Here is a 13,113-nt window from a genome sequence, read left to right as displayed (position 1 = left end):
CTTCCTGCACCGGAGAGTACAGCTAGAACCACTGGAATATTCTTTTAATCACTCATCAGTGAATGAACACTGTGTGTGAAATACGTTTGTAATTCAAAATTCAGGGGTGTGTTCCCACCTTGTGCCCAGTGATTCCGGGTAGACTCCGGACCCCCCGCTGCCCTGAACTGGACAAGGGTTACAGACAGTGGATAAATGAATGAATGAATGAATGAATGAGTTCAGAGTTAGAGATCGGGGACGGAGTGCATTATTACTGCATTCATAGGTTATTTTTATGTTGAATTCTGTTAAAAAAATGTGATTTTTAATCTGACACACAGTTACCACACAATGACAATAGCGCAGGAGAATGTTTGAATTTTGAGTTACAGTTATACGCTACACATTAACCCTTTAAAACCTATTTGTACAAAGGAAATAAGAGTCGGATGATTATTACTGTGCTGTTAAGTCCAGTGAGGTTTAACAGTGTGGTTCTGCCGTGATCAGAAACGGCTGGAGAAACACCTGCTGAACAAATACAAGAGGAAAAAAAAGGAAAAACTGGCACCAAACCTGAGCTCTCACGATGAACTTTTTCTGTTGCTGCAGCGATGTTGTTAACTAGAGTTAAAGGGACTTTAAAGAAGAAAAGGTGGTTGGATCGGTTGTGTTTTCCAGGAAAGAAGAGGAAGAGAAAAAGCATACGGGGCCAGGGCTGTGATGTTGGGGCGTTTTTATTGATCTGTGACTCAGAGACTTGGCTTCGCTGCTTATTGCTCGTGTTTAATCTTCAAACAGCGGTTAGAGCCACTCACTGAGCATTTATTGCAGATTCTGGCCCATATTTAATGACCAATATCTACTTAAAGACAATAACAAAACCCACATGCATCATTCCACCATGAGCACAGGTTAGTGCTGAACCTTAAAGCGCAGTGTTCTGTTTACAGCCACAGACACACACACACACACAAAACTGTATTTGCTCCTAACACACGATTAGCGTACGATCCCGATCCTGCAGAGACGGCCTGGACAGAACCCTACGTCAGACACGAAGGAAACACAGAAGCGTCCCATGGGGAGCCTGAGCTGCTGTGAACTCATGAAAGGCCAGAGAAAACCTCGCTAATCCCAGCAAGGACGAGAGAAGCGGGGATCGGGCCTCGCTCAGCGGCCGAGCTGCTCCCCGGTCACGTCCAGTCCAAAGCTTATTCTGAACACATTCAGTGGGGATTAGTGGGTGGATTAGGACTCACCACGCTCCAGCGCCTCTTCCCTCAGCCTGGACACCCAAAAAAATCTGACCCGCCCGCCCAGGACCCCCGCTCAGACCCTCACGCTCCAGCCCGGACCTGCTGTAACACATCAGACATGGCCAGGCCTCAGTCTGAGGCACAGAGACTGAACTCAGACGGGAGGGGTCTGGTCTAGACCCTGGGCCGATACGTACTGCTCCTTTAAAGTACGGTAGACTCAGATCTGTTGCTTTTTTCAGCGCAGGCTGAGCAGCAGCACCTGCTGATAATGCAACAGGTGAAAAACCGGCCCTAATAAACCGCCCACATCCCTCATCTGCCCCCACAGCCCACAGGCTCGTATCTACAGACGCAGATCTGCCGTTTGAACTCCAGCGGGGCACTCAGACATCTGCTGCCGAATCTAAATATAAGGGAGTGCTGCTTTATTCCGTATCTATGGCCGCAGCTGCTATTCAAAAGCATTTCAGACGCAGCTTAATCACAGAGGACAGACGGAGAATCCTGAACACGCTGCAGTCGACTGAAAAGAAAACACTCAGGCTCCAGAAACCGCGGCTAAACCAGATCTCTGTCCAAACCTGCCATTAGCAGAGCCTTTAAAGATAACGCAGGAACATCAGAAGTCTCTCCGTCCCCAGTCTGAGCGCTTCTCAACAAGCTCCGTTCACACAGAGACGGTATTCCACACCAGAGCGCTATGTTTGCCCCGTAAAGGCCTGGACCCAAGGCCAACACAGCTGACCTGTGTACACACATTGTATCTAAAGATTCCTGAAGCGCTCTGTTCCCTACAGAACTGCAGCGGAACGTCTGAGAGCACCCAGTGTCTATCAGCAGGAGTTAAACTATTTTAGGGTTTCTGTCTCTGTTCGAGATCCCCTTCTGAAGCAGTGCTGGAGGAGGTCCCTCTCTGAGACTCCACTGAGTTCATATAACTCTTTTTATCAGTCCAGGCCTGATGAGCTGGTCAGGGGGGGTCAGGAGGGGCTGTGTAAGGGGGCCCACGGAGCAACAAACTGCATCCAGGACCCTTCAATGGGAGTGAATGGTGTTCTCAGACACGTCTCCTGTAGATCGGTTGTGGAAAACGACAGCCGCAAGATTTTCTTTTCGTATCAACAGCAGAACTGTCACAGCACCTGATGCTGAAGTGATGTACTGTCCGGCCCTATGCAGACCTGAGGGCCAATCTGAACAGAGAGTCTGGACAGGACTCACCTCAGGTAACTCCACTGGAAATGTTCAAAGAACAAATGTAGGAACTGAGTAAACAGAACTAGCAACAAAAACTTCCCCTGAAAACCACCGGCTCCTGTAGGGACGCTGTTACAGTCAGTTAAAGGGAACATCTATAATTGTGTTTAAACACTGTTCGCTCTGGTTGTTTACATTCAGAAGCTCCGTATCTTTTAAGGTGGAGAGGTGTGTGTGAGTAAGAAGCGACTGTAACTTTTAAGGTGGAGCAGTGTGTGTGAGTAAGAAGTGATTGTTTCTTTTAAGGTGGAGCGGTGCGTGTGAGTAAGAAGCGACTGTTTCTTTTAAGGTGGAGCGCTGTGTGTGAGTAAGAAGTGACTGTATCTTTTAAGGTGGAGCAGTGTGTGTGAGTAAGAAGTGACTGTTTCTTTTAAGGTGGAGCGGTGTGTGTGAGTAAGAAGTGACTGTTTCTTTTAAGGTGGAGCGGTGTGTGTGAGTAAGAAGCGACTGTATCTTGTTGGTGTCTGAAGTGTAAATTGTCTGTAAGTGTTTATTCACTGTTTGAATTCCCACAGAAACTCATGTGTAACTCGAGCTGTTTAGTTTTGTAGCACTTTCCCTCTGTGTTTACTTTCATGCAGTTAGCGCTCTCCTGAATTTAGAGTCAGTTCCATCTTAAGTAATGTAACTGTAACAGCAAAAATAATTCAGTGTTACCCCCCTATGGAGCAGGAATAGAGCAACATCCTCATCTCGGTTGGTTCTTTTCAGCGTTTGGAGTCTCTCCGTTGTCTAAAAACCTCCAGATGGCGTTTCTCTGCCGTGAGCAGAGAGAGAGAAAGCCTAGCACTGGACCCAGACACTTTGTTTTTTTACCCATTTACAGACACTGGGGCTTTGTAAACACTCAGAGTGTTGTTGATTAATATCATGAATGTCACCTTTAAAGAACTAAACACATAACACTGAAAGAAACTAATGTGATTCAGATGAAGGCTCTTGACCACGACTTTAACTGTGTTCGTTGAAGATATCCCTCACACACCGGCTCTTATTTGGTCAGACAGGACACATATGGCCCACCACATTAACACCCAAACACCAGGGGCCTCTGCAGTGTAACAACAAACAGAAACCAGGCCAGAGGGAGGTAAAACTACTGCGAGCGACTCAGGTGGACGCAGCCGCCCGGTCCCGGTGACACCTGCTGTGCTCAGAGAGAACCCTCCTGCTGTGGAAGGACAGGGTGATGGGATTTTTCAGCTAAGACACAACCAGAAACATTCAGAAAGCTCAGTGGCCACATATATACCTTTATTTACCAGGTATCTCTTACACAAGACTCAAAGACCCTAACAAAACAGGATCCACACTCACAGCAAACACAACACACACCACATCAAACTAAACACATTCAACACGTCATAAATCAGCTGCTTAAACTTTAATTCCTTTCAAGGAAAACAACTCCACGCTTCATCCACCGTGTTTACGTTGTTCAGAGGATGTGTGTGTGTCTGTTTTTATGTCTTTTGGCAAATAATTCCAGGTCCAAAATGTGTACATTTTTGCCAAATTTGTCAAAATCCAAGATACAGGGAGTTCACCCAGTGTCACTGCTGTCTGCGGACGGACAGTGATGGGGTCAGACACTAAACCATGAAGAACGCAGTGGTGGAAAAGACCCTGTGTTTGTGATAAAACCAGTTCAAGTCTGAGTCTGATAAAGGAGTCTGAGCTGGACCTGAACCACATGAGCTCATCTGACCACAGCAGAGGAGAGCGTTTTGTTGTTTATTGATGAAGTAGATCCCTGCATCTGTTTAACCTCAGCCCTGACCAACACCCTCTGACTTCACTGGCCCTATGTCTCCACTCTGACTCTGTGCACATTCAAATTAAAACGGAAAATAGTAATAAAAATGAGATTAAAATAAATATATAAAAATGTAGAGCTTAAAAGAGGTACAGCGCAACTATTTAATATTCCACAGGCTGAAAACTGCCCCTATTTCACTATGTTTTATTAAAAATAAATCTACATCAGTTAGAAAAGAAGTGACAGTGTTTTACAAAGAACCGAACCCTCTGCTCTTACCTGGAGCCCTCATTCCCTCCAGAACCCGTCTGCATCGGAGCAGGAGTTTCTCTTCTTCAGCTTCGACCGAGAACCAGGTCCACAGAGTTCAGTCCAGAACCCCTTTAAACCCGAGCCAGAACACCTGCCCCTCCGAACCCTCAGCGCAGACCTGTCCTAGGCCCGAGTTAGTCTTAGTCCTGTAGTTTTAGTCCCGAGTTAGAGCCTGTTTTCCTTCCCTTTCCTCAGCGCTGTCAGACCCAGGCGGGCTCAGACAGGGGCGGGGACACAGCCTCAAAGACACCGCCCCTTCCCCATGCAAACCACGCCCAGTGGGCGGTTAAATTCTGTAAGTCCCGACCACTCCGTGTCCTCGGTAAAGAACAGAGGAAGTTTGTGGTGTTGTTCGTTTATTTTGTAAATGAAAGGTTTATTATGTAAATAATTTTATGACGTTAATTAATGATGTTGAAGCAGCATTTTGATCAATGTTTTTATGGGTTTCATCTCCTGGGGTGGATGAGTGTGTGAAACTGTCCATAAGTGTGTGTGAGGCTGAATGGGTGAAACTGCACACACACACACACCTATGGATAGTGTCACCCACTCAGAAACACACACACACACCTATGGACAGCTTTACCTACTCAGACACACACACACACACACACCTATGGACAGTGTCACCCACTCAGACACACACACCTATGGACAGTTTCACACACACACACATACACACCTATGGACATTGTCACCCACTCAGACACACACACACCTATGGACAGTTTCACACACACACACACCTATGGACAGTGTCACCCACTCAGACACACACACACACACACACACCTATGGACAGTGTCACCCACTCAGACACACACACACATACACCTATGGACAGTTTCACACACACACACCTATGGACAGTGTCACCCACTCAGACACACACACCTATGGACAGTTTCACACACACACCTATGGACAGTGTCACCCACTCAGACACACACACCTATGGACAGTTTCACACACACACACACACACACACACCTATGGACAGTTTCACACACACACACACACATACACACCTATGGACAGTGTCACCCACTCAGACACACGCACCTATGGACAGTTTCACACACACACACATACACACCTATGGACAGTGTCACCCACTCAGACACACACACACCTATGGACAGCTTCACACACACACACCTATGGACCGTGTCACACACACGCACACACACAGACAGACACACACACCAATGGACAGTGTCACCCACTCAGACACACACACCTATGGACAGTTTCACACACACACACACACACGCACCTATGGAGAATGTCACCCACTCAGACACACACACCTATGGACAGTTTCACACACACACACATACACACCTATGGACAGTGTCACCCACTCAGACACACACACACCTATGGACAGCTTCACCCACACACACCTATGGACCGTGTCACACACACACACACCAATGGACAGCTTTACCCACTCAGACACACACACAAAGTTGTTTGTCCGTCCAGGGACCTACTGTGCCCCTGATCAGGATGAAGCAGTTACAGAATGTGAATGAATGAATGAATGAGTGGGTGGATGAATTAGTTTCTAATCCTTTATCACGGCCCCTGGACCCTGTGGTCTGTGTTGTGCCGAACTCATTTGGGGCGTGGGTTCATCTCTGTCCTTCTTCGCTCCACGGACCAGTGACCGGAAGCAAATTAATCTCTGCCTCCCTCTGCTGGCAATATGTGGAACTACAGCCTTCATCACTCACAGCCGTGGCCAAGCTGGACCTCCACTGTCCTCCAGAAGAGTTATTGACTACACACTGGTACTGACCCCAGCGCTACCTCTCTCACACTCAGGGGTCTCTACCCTTTTAAAAAGTGAAACAAACAGGAATTCCACCATGTTTCAGATAGTTTTAATGACTCAGAGAACAGGAAAATCTAGTCTCAGAACATCACTCTGGGGCTTAAAAGAGTTTATTTACCACCCGTGAGCAACCAGTTTTTATTTACGACACTGAAAATAGTACAAAGAGCTTCAGTCAAGAAGTCATTGATTTTACTGTCTCTCCACAGCGCTGTTTTACCTTTAAATGCTCAAAGAAATCAGTGGATTTCCTCTTTCACTGTAAAGTTTACTAACCTCCGAATTCATAAAGAGTGAAAATAACCAGCAGTCAGACAGTGCACATTTATTACTGATCACATATTTCCTACATTAGAGTACTATAAAACAGTACAAAGATCATAGATAATGTAGAAATTACCCCTAAAAACTGTACAAAACACACAAAGTAGAAGACTTTCGTCATCCCTTTGAGAAAGATCTGTGGACTCCAACTCGGGTGTAAACACTCGCTCCGGCGCTCAGTCTGAGAAATCTAAACCTTCTGAAAATCTTAGAAGCTCTCGTTAAAAGGTTATTGACAGTGGAGTGTGTTCTGCGTGTAATCAGACGGAACTGATTAGTGTTGACGAAATTATTACAAACCAATAAATAAAACAGAAATATCATTAAAACAAGATTGTGTTCCACTTCCTGCAAAACTCAGTTCTCGCAGCGCTCCCCGTGACCCGGGAACGGCTCGGAGCCGGAGACGCGCGTCCATCTGACGAAGTGGGAAACAGTAAAGGGTTAATGATGACATATAAACGTGTGTTGTGCTACGCTAACTGCTGCAACGCTCAGCGCTAACACTACAAGACAAAGCTGAGCAGCGGCTTTGGTTAAATAGCTTCCCCTCGCAGCGTCCGTCCCTCAGCACTCACGCGCCCAGGTGACGTCTCCACTGTCTCTGCCAGTGTCCACACCTCCCCGCACAGTAGCGCAGGGGGCTGTGTCGGTTCCGGACGCTGCGCGAGGGACACGTCGGTGGCAGAAGTGGAACAGAAATGGAGGGCAGTGACGTGGCGAAGCTTGTCCAGGTGGAGGGCACTAGGTGGAGGCTGCGTGCGTGAGCCCCTCGCTCTGCTCCGCGTGGTGGTGAAGCTCAGCTTTGCAGATGGTGGCGACGGTGCAATGCACAGAGCTGACAGCAGGGGGCTCCTCGTCACCTGAAAACACAGAGAGGGCGAGGGTGAGGTCTCTGTCTGTGGTCAAACAGCTGTGGTTGGGTGCCATTTTATTCAGAGACTTGCTCAAGTGTAAAAAGCTGTATTTCTACTTTGTGGCATGAAGCGTGCAAGTGTGAAATGACTGTGGTGATACTCAGGTGAGCTCCGAGGGGCCAGTGTAGCTTTAATGTGGTGTAAGGGAAGTCCCAGATACTGAACTATTCAGACTCACCCAGTCCAGAGGAGGACGAGACACTGTCCGCTAGAGAGGAAGAGTCGGCCTGGTCCGGGGACAGCCCCTCCATCAGCGGGATGGACAGCTCTGACGAGGGCACGGAAGAGTCATAGATTCCAGAGTCTCTGGGCATTTCGGGGGGACTCACCGAGCCGTCCGTGTGAAAAGGCTGCGGAGAGACGCCGGACGACAAGGAAGAGGAGGCCGAACTTTCCCCGGCCTCTGTCTGTGCTGAACTGGACGGCAGACCTAAGAGCGAGAAGGCCCCCAGCTTGGGCATGGAGGACAGGATGAGGGCGCTGCTCCTGATGGGACACTCGCTCTGGGAGGGCTGCTTCAGCACCACTTCATTGAGCGCGAGCCCCGAGTCGAGGTTCTCCTGCCTGCTGATGTTGGACGGCGCCGGTGGAGGCATCAGCTGTCGCTCAAACCAATCCGGCTCCTGCTCCGCCTGCTGCCGCATGTTACAAATCGCCACGTACAGCGAGCGGCCCGCCCTGCTGCGGAAGTAGTTGCGTTTGCTGACGCTGGGCGGCTGGCCGAGGTGCCGCGAGTGCAGCTGCGCCAACAGCTGCGGCAGCTGCTCCATCAGTTTGAACCTGGAAGCCAGGCCGAGGGAGGCAGGAACGTCGCTCTCGCGAGAATAGTCGAAGTAAACGGCCAGGAAGCGAGAGAGGTCAGAGGAACTCCGCCGGGCCTCGTGGAGCTTCTCCGCGATCATGGCCACCGCCGCCACGAACAGGTCCCTGCCGCCGACGTCTCCGGAGCCGGGGGCGAGGTTGGAGTCGATGTTCTTCTCCTTGGACGTGGCTTTGCCTCGGCGATGTCGTTTCTCCACAAAGTACTTCATGCCCTTGGAGCAGACGGTGAGGAGGAAGTGAGCCTCGTCGATTCTGCGGCTCAGCCACGACACCTGACCTTCCTTACAGATCTCCAGGTGCTCCCACAGATCCAGGACCACCTACACACAGAAGGAACAGGGTCATCAGGACACACAGGGTATTAATGTGTGACTGATGTCAGATTCTCAGATCTGAAAAGGAACTCGTGTTAACATCAAAGCCTTTCACAGTTTAATATCCAAGCCCTTTATCTTGATTTAGCTGGAGGCTGTGATGTGAGATTTCGGGCATTAATTAAGACTTAAACATGAATCAGTGTCTGTTTTACGCAGTTGTGCAAACACAGTGTGTAGAGTCTTTATAATAAAGACACAGGCTGGTGCTAAACATCATCTAAAGTCTCGTCCTGAGTCACGCTGTTAACAGAGAACCTTTATCAGAAATCCTCTCGGGTCTAAACCTCAACCCAATGTGTCACCAAACTACTGCTCATCTTTTTACCACTCGCCGCATCCAGCAGGGGGCAGCCTGCACACTTCCTACATCACTTCCAGCTTTTACTCGGCACCTCCTCGAGTCAGACACAGTAAGCGGACGAGGAGGAACTGACCAAAGCTAAAGCTCGACTGACCACTAGCAAAAGACTTATTACCCACTGCTAAATAAATCTCTAAATTACACTGTTCAAAGGTTTTACAAGTTTCAAGTACACTGGCCTCAACGTACAACACTGTGGTCAGTCCACAGTCGCTACTGGACCCACCTGGACAGCAGGACACTGCACACAGTCTTACAACTCTCTCATATCTCAGTGAGACAACACAGCCGCAACAGGGTCTGACTACATCCTCCAGGTTTGGACAAAACGACCAGAGACGGAGACGGTCAGACAGTGACCCTCACAGCGTCAAATTTAACCACTGACCGGGGCCTGATGTCACTGTTCTAATGTCACTTTTCCACCACATGGGTCCAGCTCTAATCAACTCCACTGTACGCGGCTCGGCTCGATTTGTCGCTTTTCCACTGGCCCAGTTCCCCCCCGTAAAATGGACCTGGTGATGTCACAAAACTCTGTCTCTAACAGGAATCGCTGGCTTTTCAAAAACCACAACAACGGCAGCGGAAACGTTAGGCGCTGTTCACTCATCGTGCATCGCGTGTTGTTGTTGTTGTTGGAAATAAACCTCTGTAAAAACCCCTCGGGGTAAAGTTACGAGCTGCAGCTGTGAGTCCGATAAAAATAAATGTTTAAGAGATTTTACCAGCGGCGGTTTGCGCTGGATCTGAATAAGCTCTGCATTTCGTGGTGACTGACATGGCTCTGGCCAATCAGCTCCCTGCAGAGTTTACACCTCACCATTCAGTACCTACTCGGCTCGGTCGGAACCCCGGGGGAAACCCTACCCGGTTCCAGGATCAGGACCAGATTCGGCCGGTGGAAAAGCAGAAGAGCCGCGCCGAGTTGAATAGAGCCGTGTAGCGCCATAACACACACTCCATGGCCGACCGGTCGTAATCTAAACGGGTCAGGAACCAGACTTATCTGCGCTGATCCGGTCAGAGAACCGCAGCCTACCTCACAGCCACAGAAGTCCTGCAGGAAGAAGGCGAAGCTCTGGATGACGGCGAGGTGTTTGGGGCAGTCTTTAGACGAGTAGCAGATGAAGACTTTGGGCCGAGGCCAGGGCCTCTCCACGCTCAAAGACGTGGTGTGGGACGACGACTCTGAGCTTTCTTCGTCCAGGTGGGAGTAGATGTTCTCTGTGGAAAGATTAGAGAAGATCAGAGAGGAGCACTGAACCACACTCAGGAAAGATTTGTAGTTGGAGGTGGAGGTGGGGGGGGGGTTGTAGGGGTCTCAGAAGGTTCTAGAACATTTATTACTTCCATATGATGAAAGCTCACTTGGACCGATGACATAAACACAGCCCAGACATCGTGGAGATGTGTGTCTCTGAGGCACCACAAGCCCAAACAGCCTCTTACACTGAACTTTAAACTTCTGGAAACCTGACCCTCCGACAAACTCCGTCACTGTTACAGCACACACCACGGAGGAGTGGAAAACAAACACACACACGTTTACCACTGCACTTCCTCCAGACTCCGCACAAGGCCCCGTCTCTGCCTCTCACTGCAGCGCGACCGGGAACGGCTCTGGGGCAAACGCTCAGATTTTGTGAAGCATTAATCTTTGTCGGCACTGAGAGATTACACAGCTCCAGTTACAGCCACTGGACAAAAGCGGGTTCTCAGTGGAAATAAGATCCTGACTAATGAGGGAGAAAGGAGAGAGGGAACACGCACCTTGCTGCTTCTTGCGGCACATGACGGTGAAGAGCGTGGCGAAGGCGGACATGATGACCAGCGGCACGGTGATGGCCATGGCACGGATGGGTCCGGCCCAGGGAGAGTGCACTGAAATACAGCAAACAACAGAATTTCTGCGATCAGAACATGGCTTAAAACAGTCAGGTGACTTCAAGTCAGGACCTGGAAACCTCCCCATTACATTTAGACCACCCCAGGGTTAAAAGAGCTTCAGGACGTTCTTTCAACATCGAATCATTATCTGCTCCGAGCACCAAAGACCCAGTTCACTCAAAACTGCCCCCCGCCCGAGAGAGACCACCGCTCCAATTAAACAGAGCTTATATTAATTATTAACGATAAATTCTAACAGGTCCCAATCAACTTATGAACGACCCGGTGTGTGTTCCCTGTGCTCTTACCCTGGCTCACGTGGAACTGAGTCTGCCTCCTGGTGGTGTTGTTCTCATCACGGAGCTGCAGAGGAAAGACGATAAGACACTGAGTCTCTGACAGAGCTCTCTACACGATCCCCTCATTTAAACAAGTATTTCAGCGGTTTTCAGCCTTGTCTTTATCTAGAACCCTGCTTCCTGAATGAGTTTCAGTGAAGTCTGAGAGAAAAGGGCAGAGAACATTTACAGACAGACGTCTCGGGGACGGTTTGGGTTTTCGGTTCTGGTCTGAGTGGGTATCAGAGACGTGGCAGACTGAAAAACGCTGGTGCACTCAAAACAAATCAAAAACAACAAAGTGTACCTCTATCGCATACGTTCCTGGAGTGACGTCTTGAAGAACGCATGTTGTTTTAGGGCCGTTCAGCTCCTGTGAAGAGTGAGGACACGGTTTTAAACACCACTTGTGCTCCATGTGTATTAAAACATCTGTGTGAATGTCGTGTGTGCGCTCAGAGCGTCATAAACAGAACACGAGGTGATTGGAGGTTGTAGGGGAAGTAGCAGAGAGGCTGAATTCATTATTCATTCATTGTCTGTAACCCTTATCTAGTTCAGGGTCACGGTGGGTCCGGAGCCTACCTGGAGTCATTGGGCACAAGGCGGGAACACAACCTGGAGGGAGCGCCAGTCCTTAACAGGGTGACACACACTCACACATCGCCACAGTCGCCAATCCACCCACACACGTGTGTTTCTGGACCGTGGGAGGAAACCAGAGCAGGCTGAATTCAACATATTTTAATGTTAAAAGGATTCCCAGCGATGGTGAGGAGAGTGGAGTCACTGCCCACTTAATAGTTCACCTCTTTGCTGGTTCAACAATGCGTGGGACGTTAAAGCAGACGAGGTACAGCAGTGTCGAGTTCCCAAAGGGACAAGGACCATGAAAGGGAGAATGCCCGAGGGCGTGTCGGGTTGTGGCTGCAGCGAAGAAGCCAAAACTGCGCAGCCGCAGCCAAAACAATTCTATCTGACGCAAAACAAAACCGTCTGAGCACAAAGAAAGACAAAAGCCCGCCTTGATCTGGGCTCTGGGTTTAAAGGCACACAAGGAAGTCTGGGTACGGGATCATGTTCCTTATCGTAATAAATCATCTCACATTACACTTTTCTGTGTGTGTTACACGTTTACGACAACAACCAGCGTTTAGTAACTTTATAAACCTCAGCAACACAGAGCTGGTTTCTGCAAAATTATCATGTCTCAGTTTTATTTCCTTCATCGTTTATCTCCAATTGACATTTTCCTGCTGCCCTTAAATTTAGGTTTAACAACTAAAACACTATAAAACTAAAGCTATAATAACAGCCCTCTGCTGCAAGAACAGGCCAAACGTATGGTTTAGTTCCTCCCCCACCCCCCACCGCAGCAGCACAGACTGAATAATGGTCTTGGGCTGAAACGTGCTCCAACAGGGAGAGAGTCTCTCAGAAACATAGCGCTGCTGGGAAAGCACTCAAGCTTTAGGTGTGTTTCCATCGCGAGCGGAGAGTGGAGAGAACACATCTCCCCCGAGCCTCAAGCTTTCACAACGAGTCTGAGAGGAGAGCAGAACTGTTCGTTCACCTCCTCCACACCTCCATACATCACCCCCTCAACCCCCAAACGTCTGGGAAGAACATTACACACTGCCTTTACACACAATTACCCCTGAACATCTCA

General features: G+C 49.0%; 2 protein-coding genes across 2 annotated transcripts in view; both read right to left on the bottom strand.

Moving 5' to 3' along the window:
* Positions 1 to 4,644, bottom strand: part of arhgef3 (Rho guanine nucleotide exchange factor (GEF) 3) — a 79,589-nt gene extending 74,945 nt beyond the window's left edge. The window contains exon 1 of the mRNA XM_066671766.1: positions 4,540 to 4,644. Coding sequence (XP_066527863.1) covers positions 4,540 to 4,574 — 35 coding nt within the window. The 5' untranslated portion in view covers positions 4,575 to 4,644. The remainder of the gene's footprint in view (positions 1 to 4,539) is intronic.
* Positions 4,645 to 6,495: 1,851 nt separating this feature from the next.
* The window catches only part of il17rd (interleukin 17 receptor D), a 29,424-nt gene continuing 22,806 nt past the window's right edge, over positions 6,496 to 13,113 (bottom strand). The window contains exons 8-13 of the mRNA XM_066672410.1: positions 11,752 to 11,817; positions 11,415 to 11,469; positions 10,990 to 11,100; positions 10,259 to 10,443; positions 7,835 to 8,798; positions 6,496 to 7,602 (exon numbers count right to left, since the gene is read on the bottom strand). Coding sequence (XP_066528507.1) covers positions 7,484 to 7,602; positions 7,835 to 8,798; positions 10,259 to 10,443; positions 10,990 to 11,100; positions 11,415 to 11,469; positions 11,752 to 11,817 — 1,500 coding nt within the window. The 3' untranslated portion in view covers positions 6,496 to 7,483. The remainder of the gene's footprint in view (positions 7,603 to 7,834; positions 8,799 to 10,258; positions 10,444 to 10,989; positions 11,101 to 11,414; positions 11,470 to 11,751; positions 11,818 to 13,113) is intronic.

The sequence above is a fragment of the Hoplias malabaricus genome, chromosome 5 (assembly GCF_029633855.1).
Source record: "Hoplias malabaricus isolate fHopMal1 chromosome 5, fHopMal1.hap1, whole genome shotgun sequence".
Lineage (NCBI taxonomy): Eukaryota > Metazoa > Chordata > Actinopteri > Characiformes > Erythrinidae > Hoplias > Hoplias malabaricus.
This window is presented reverse-complemented; position numbering and strand designations above follow the sequence as displayed.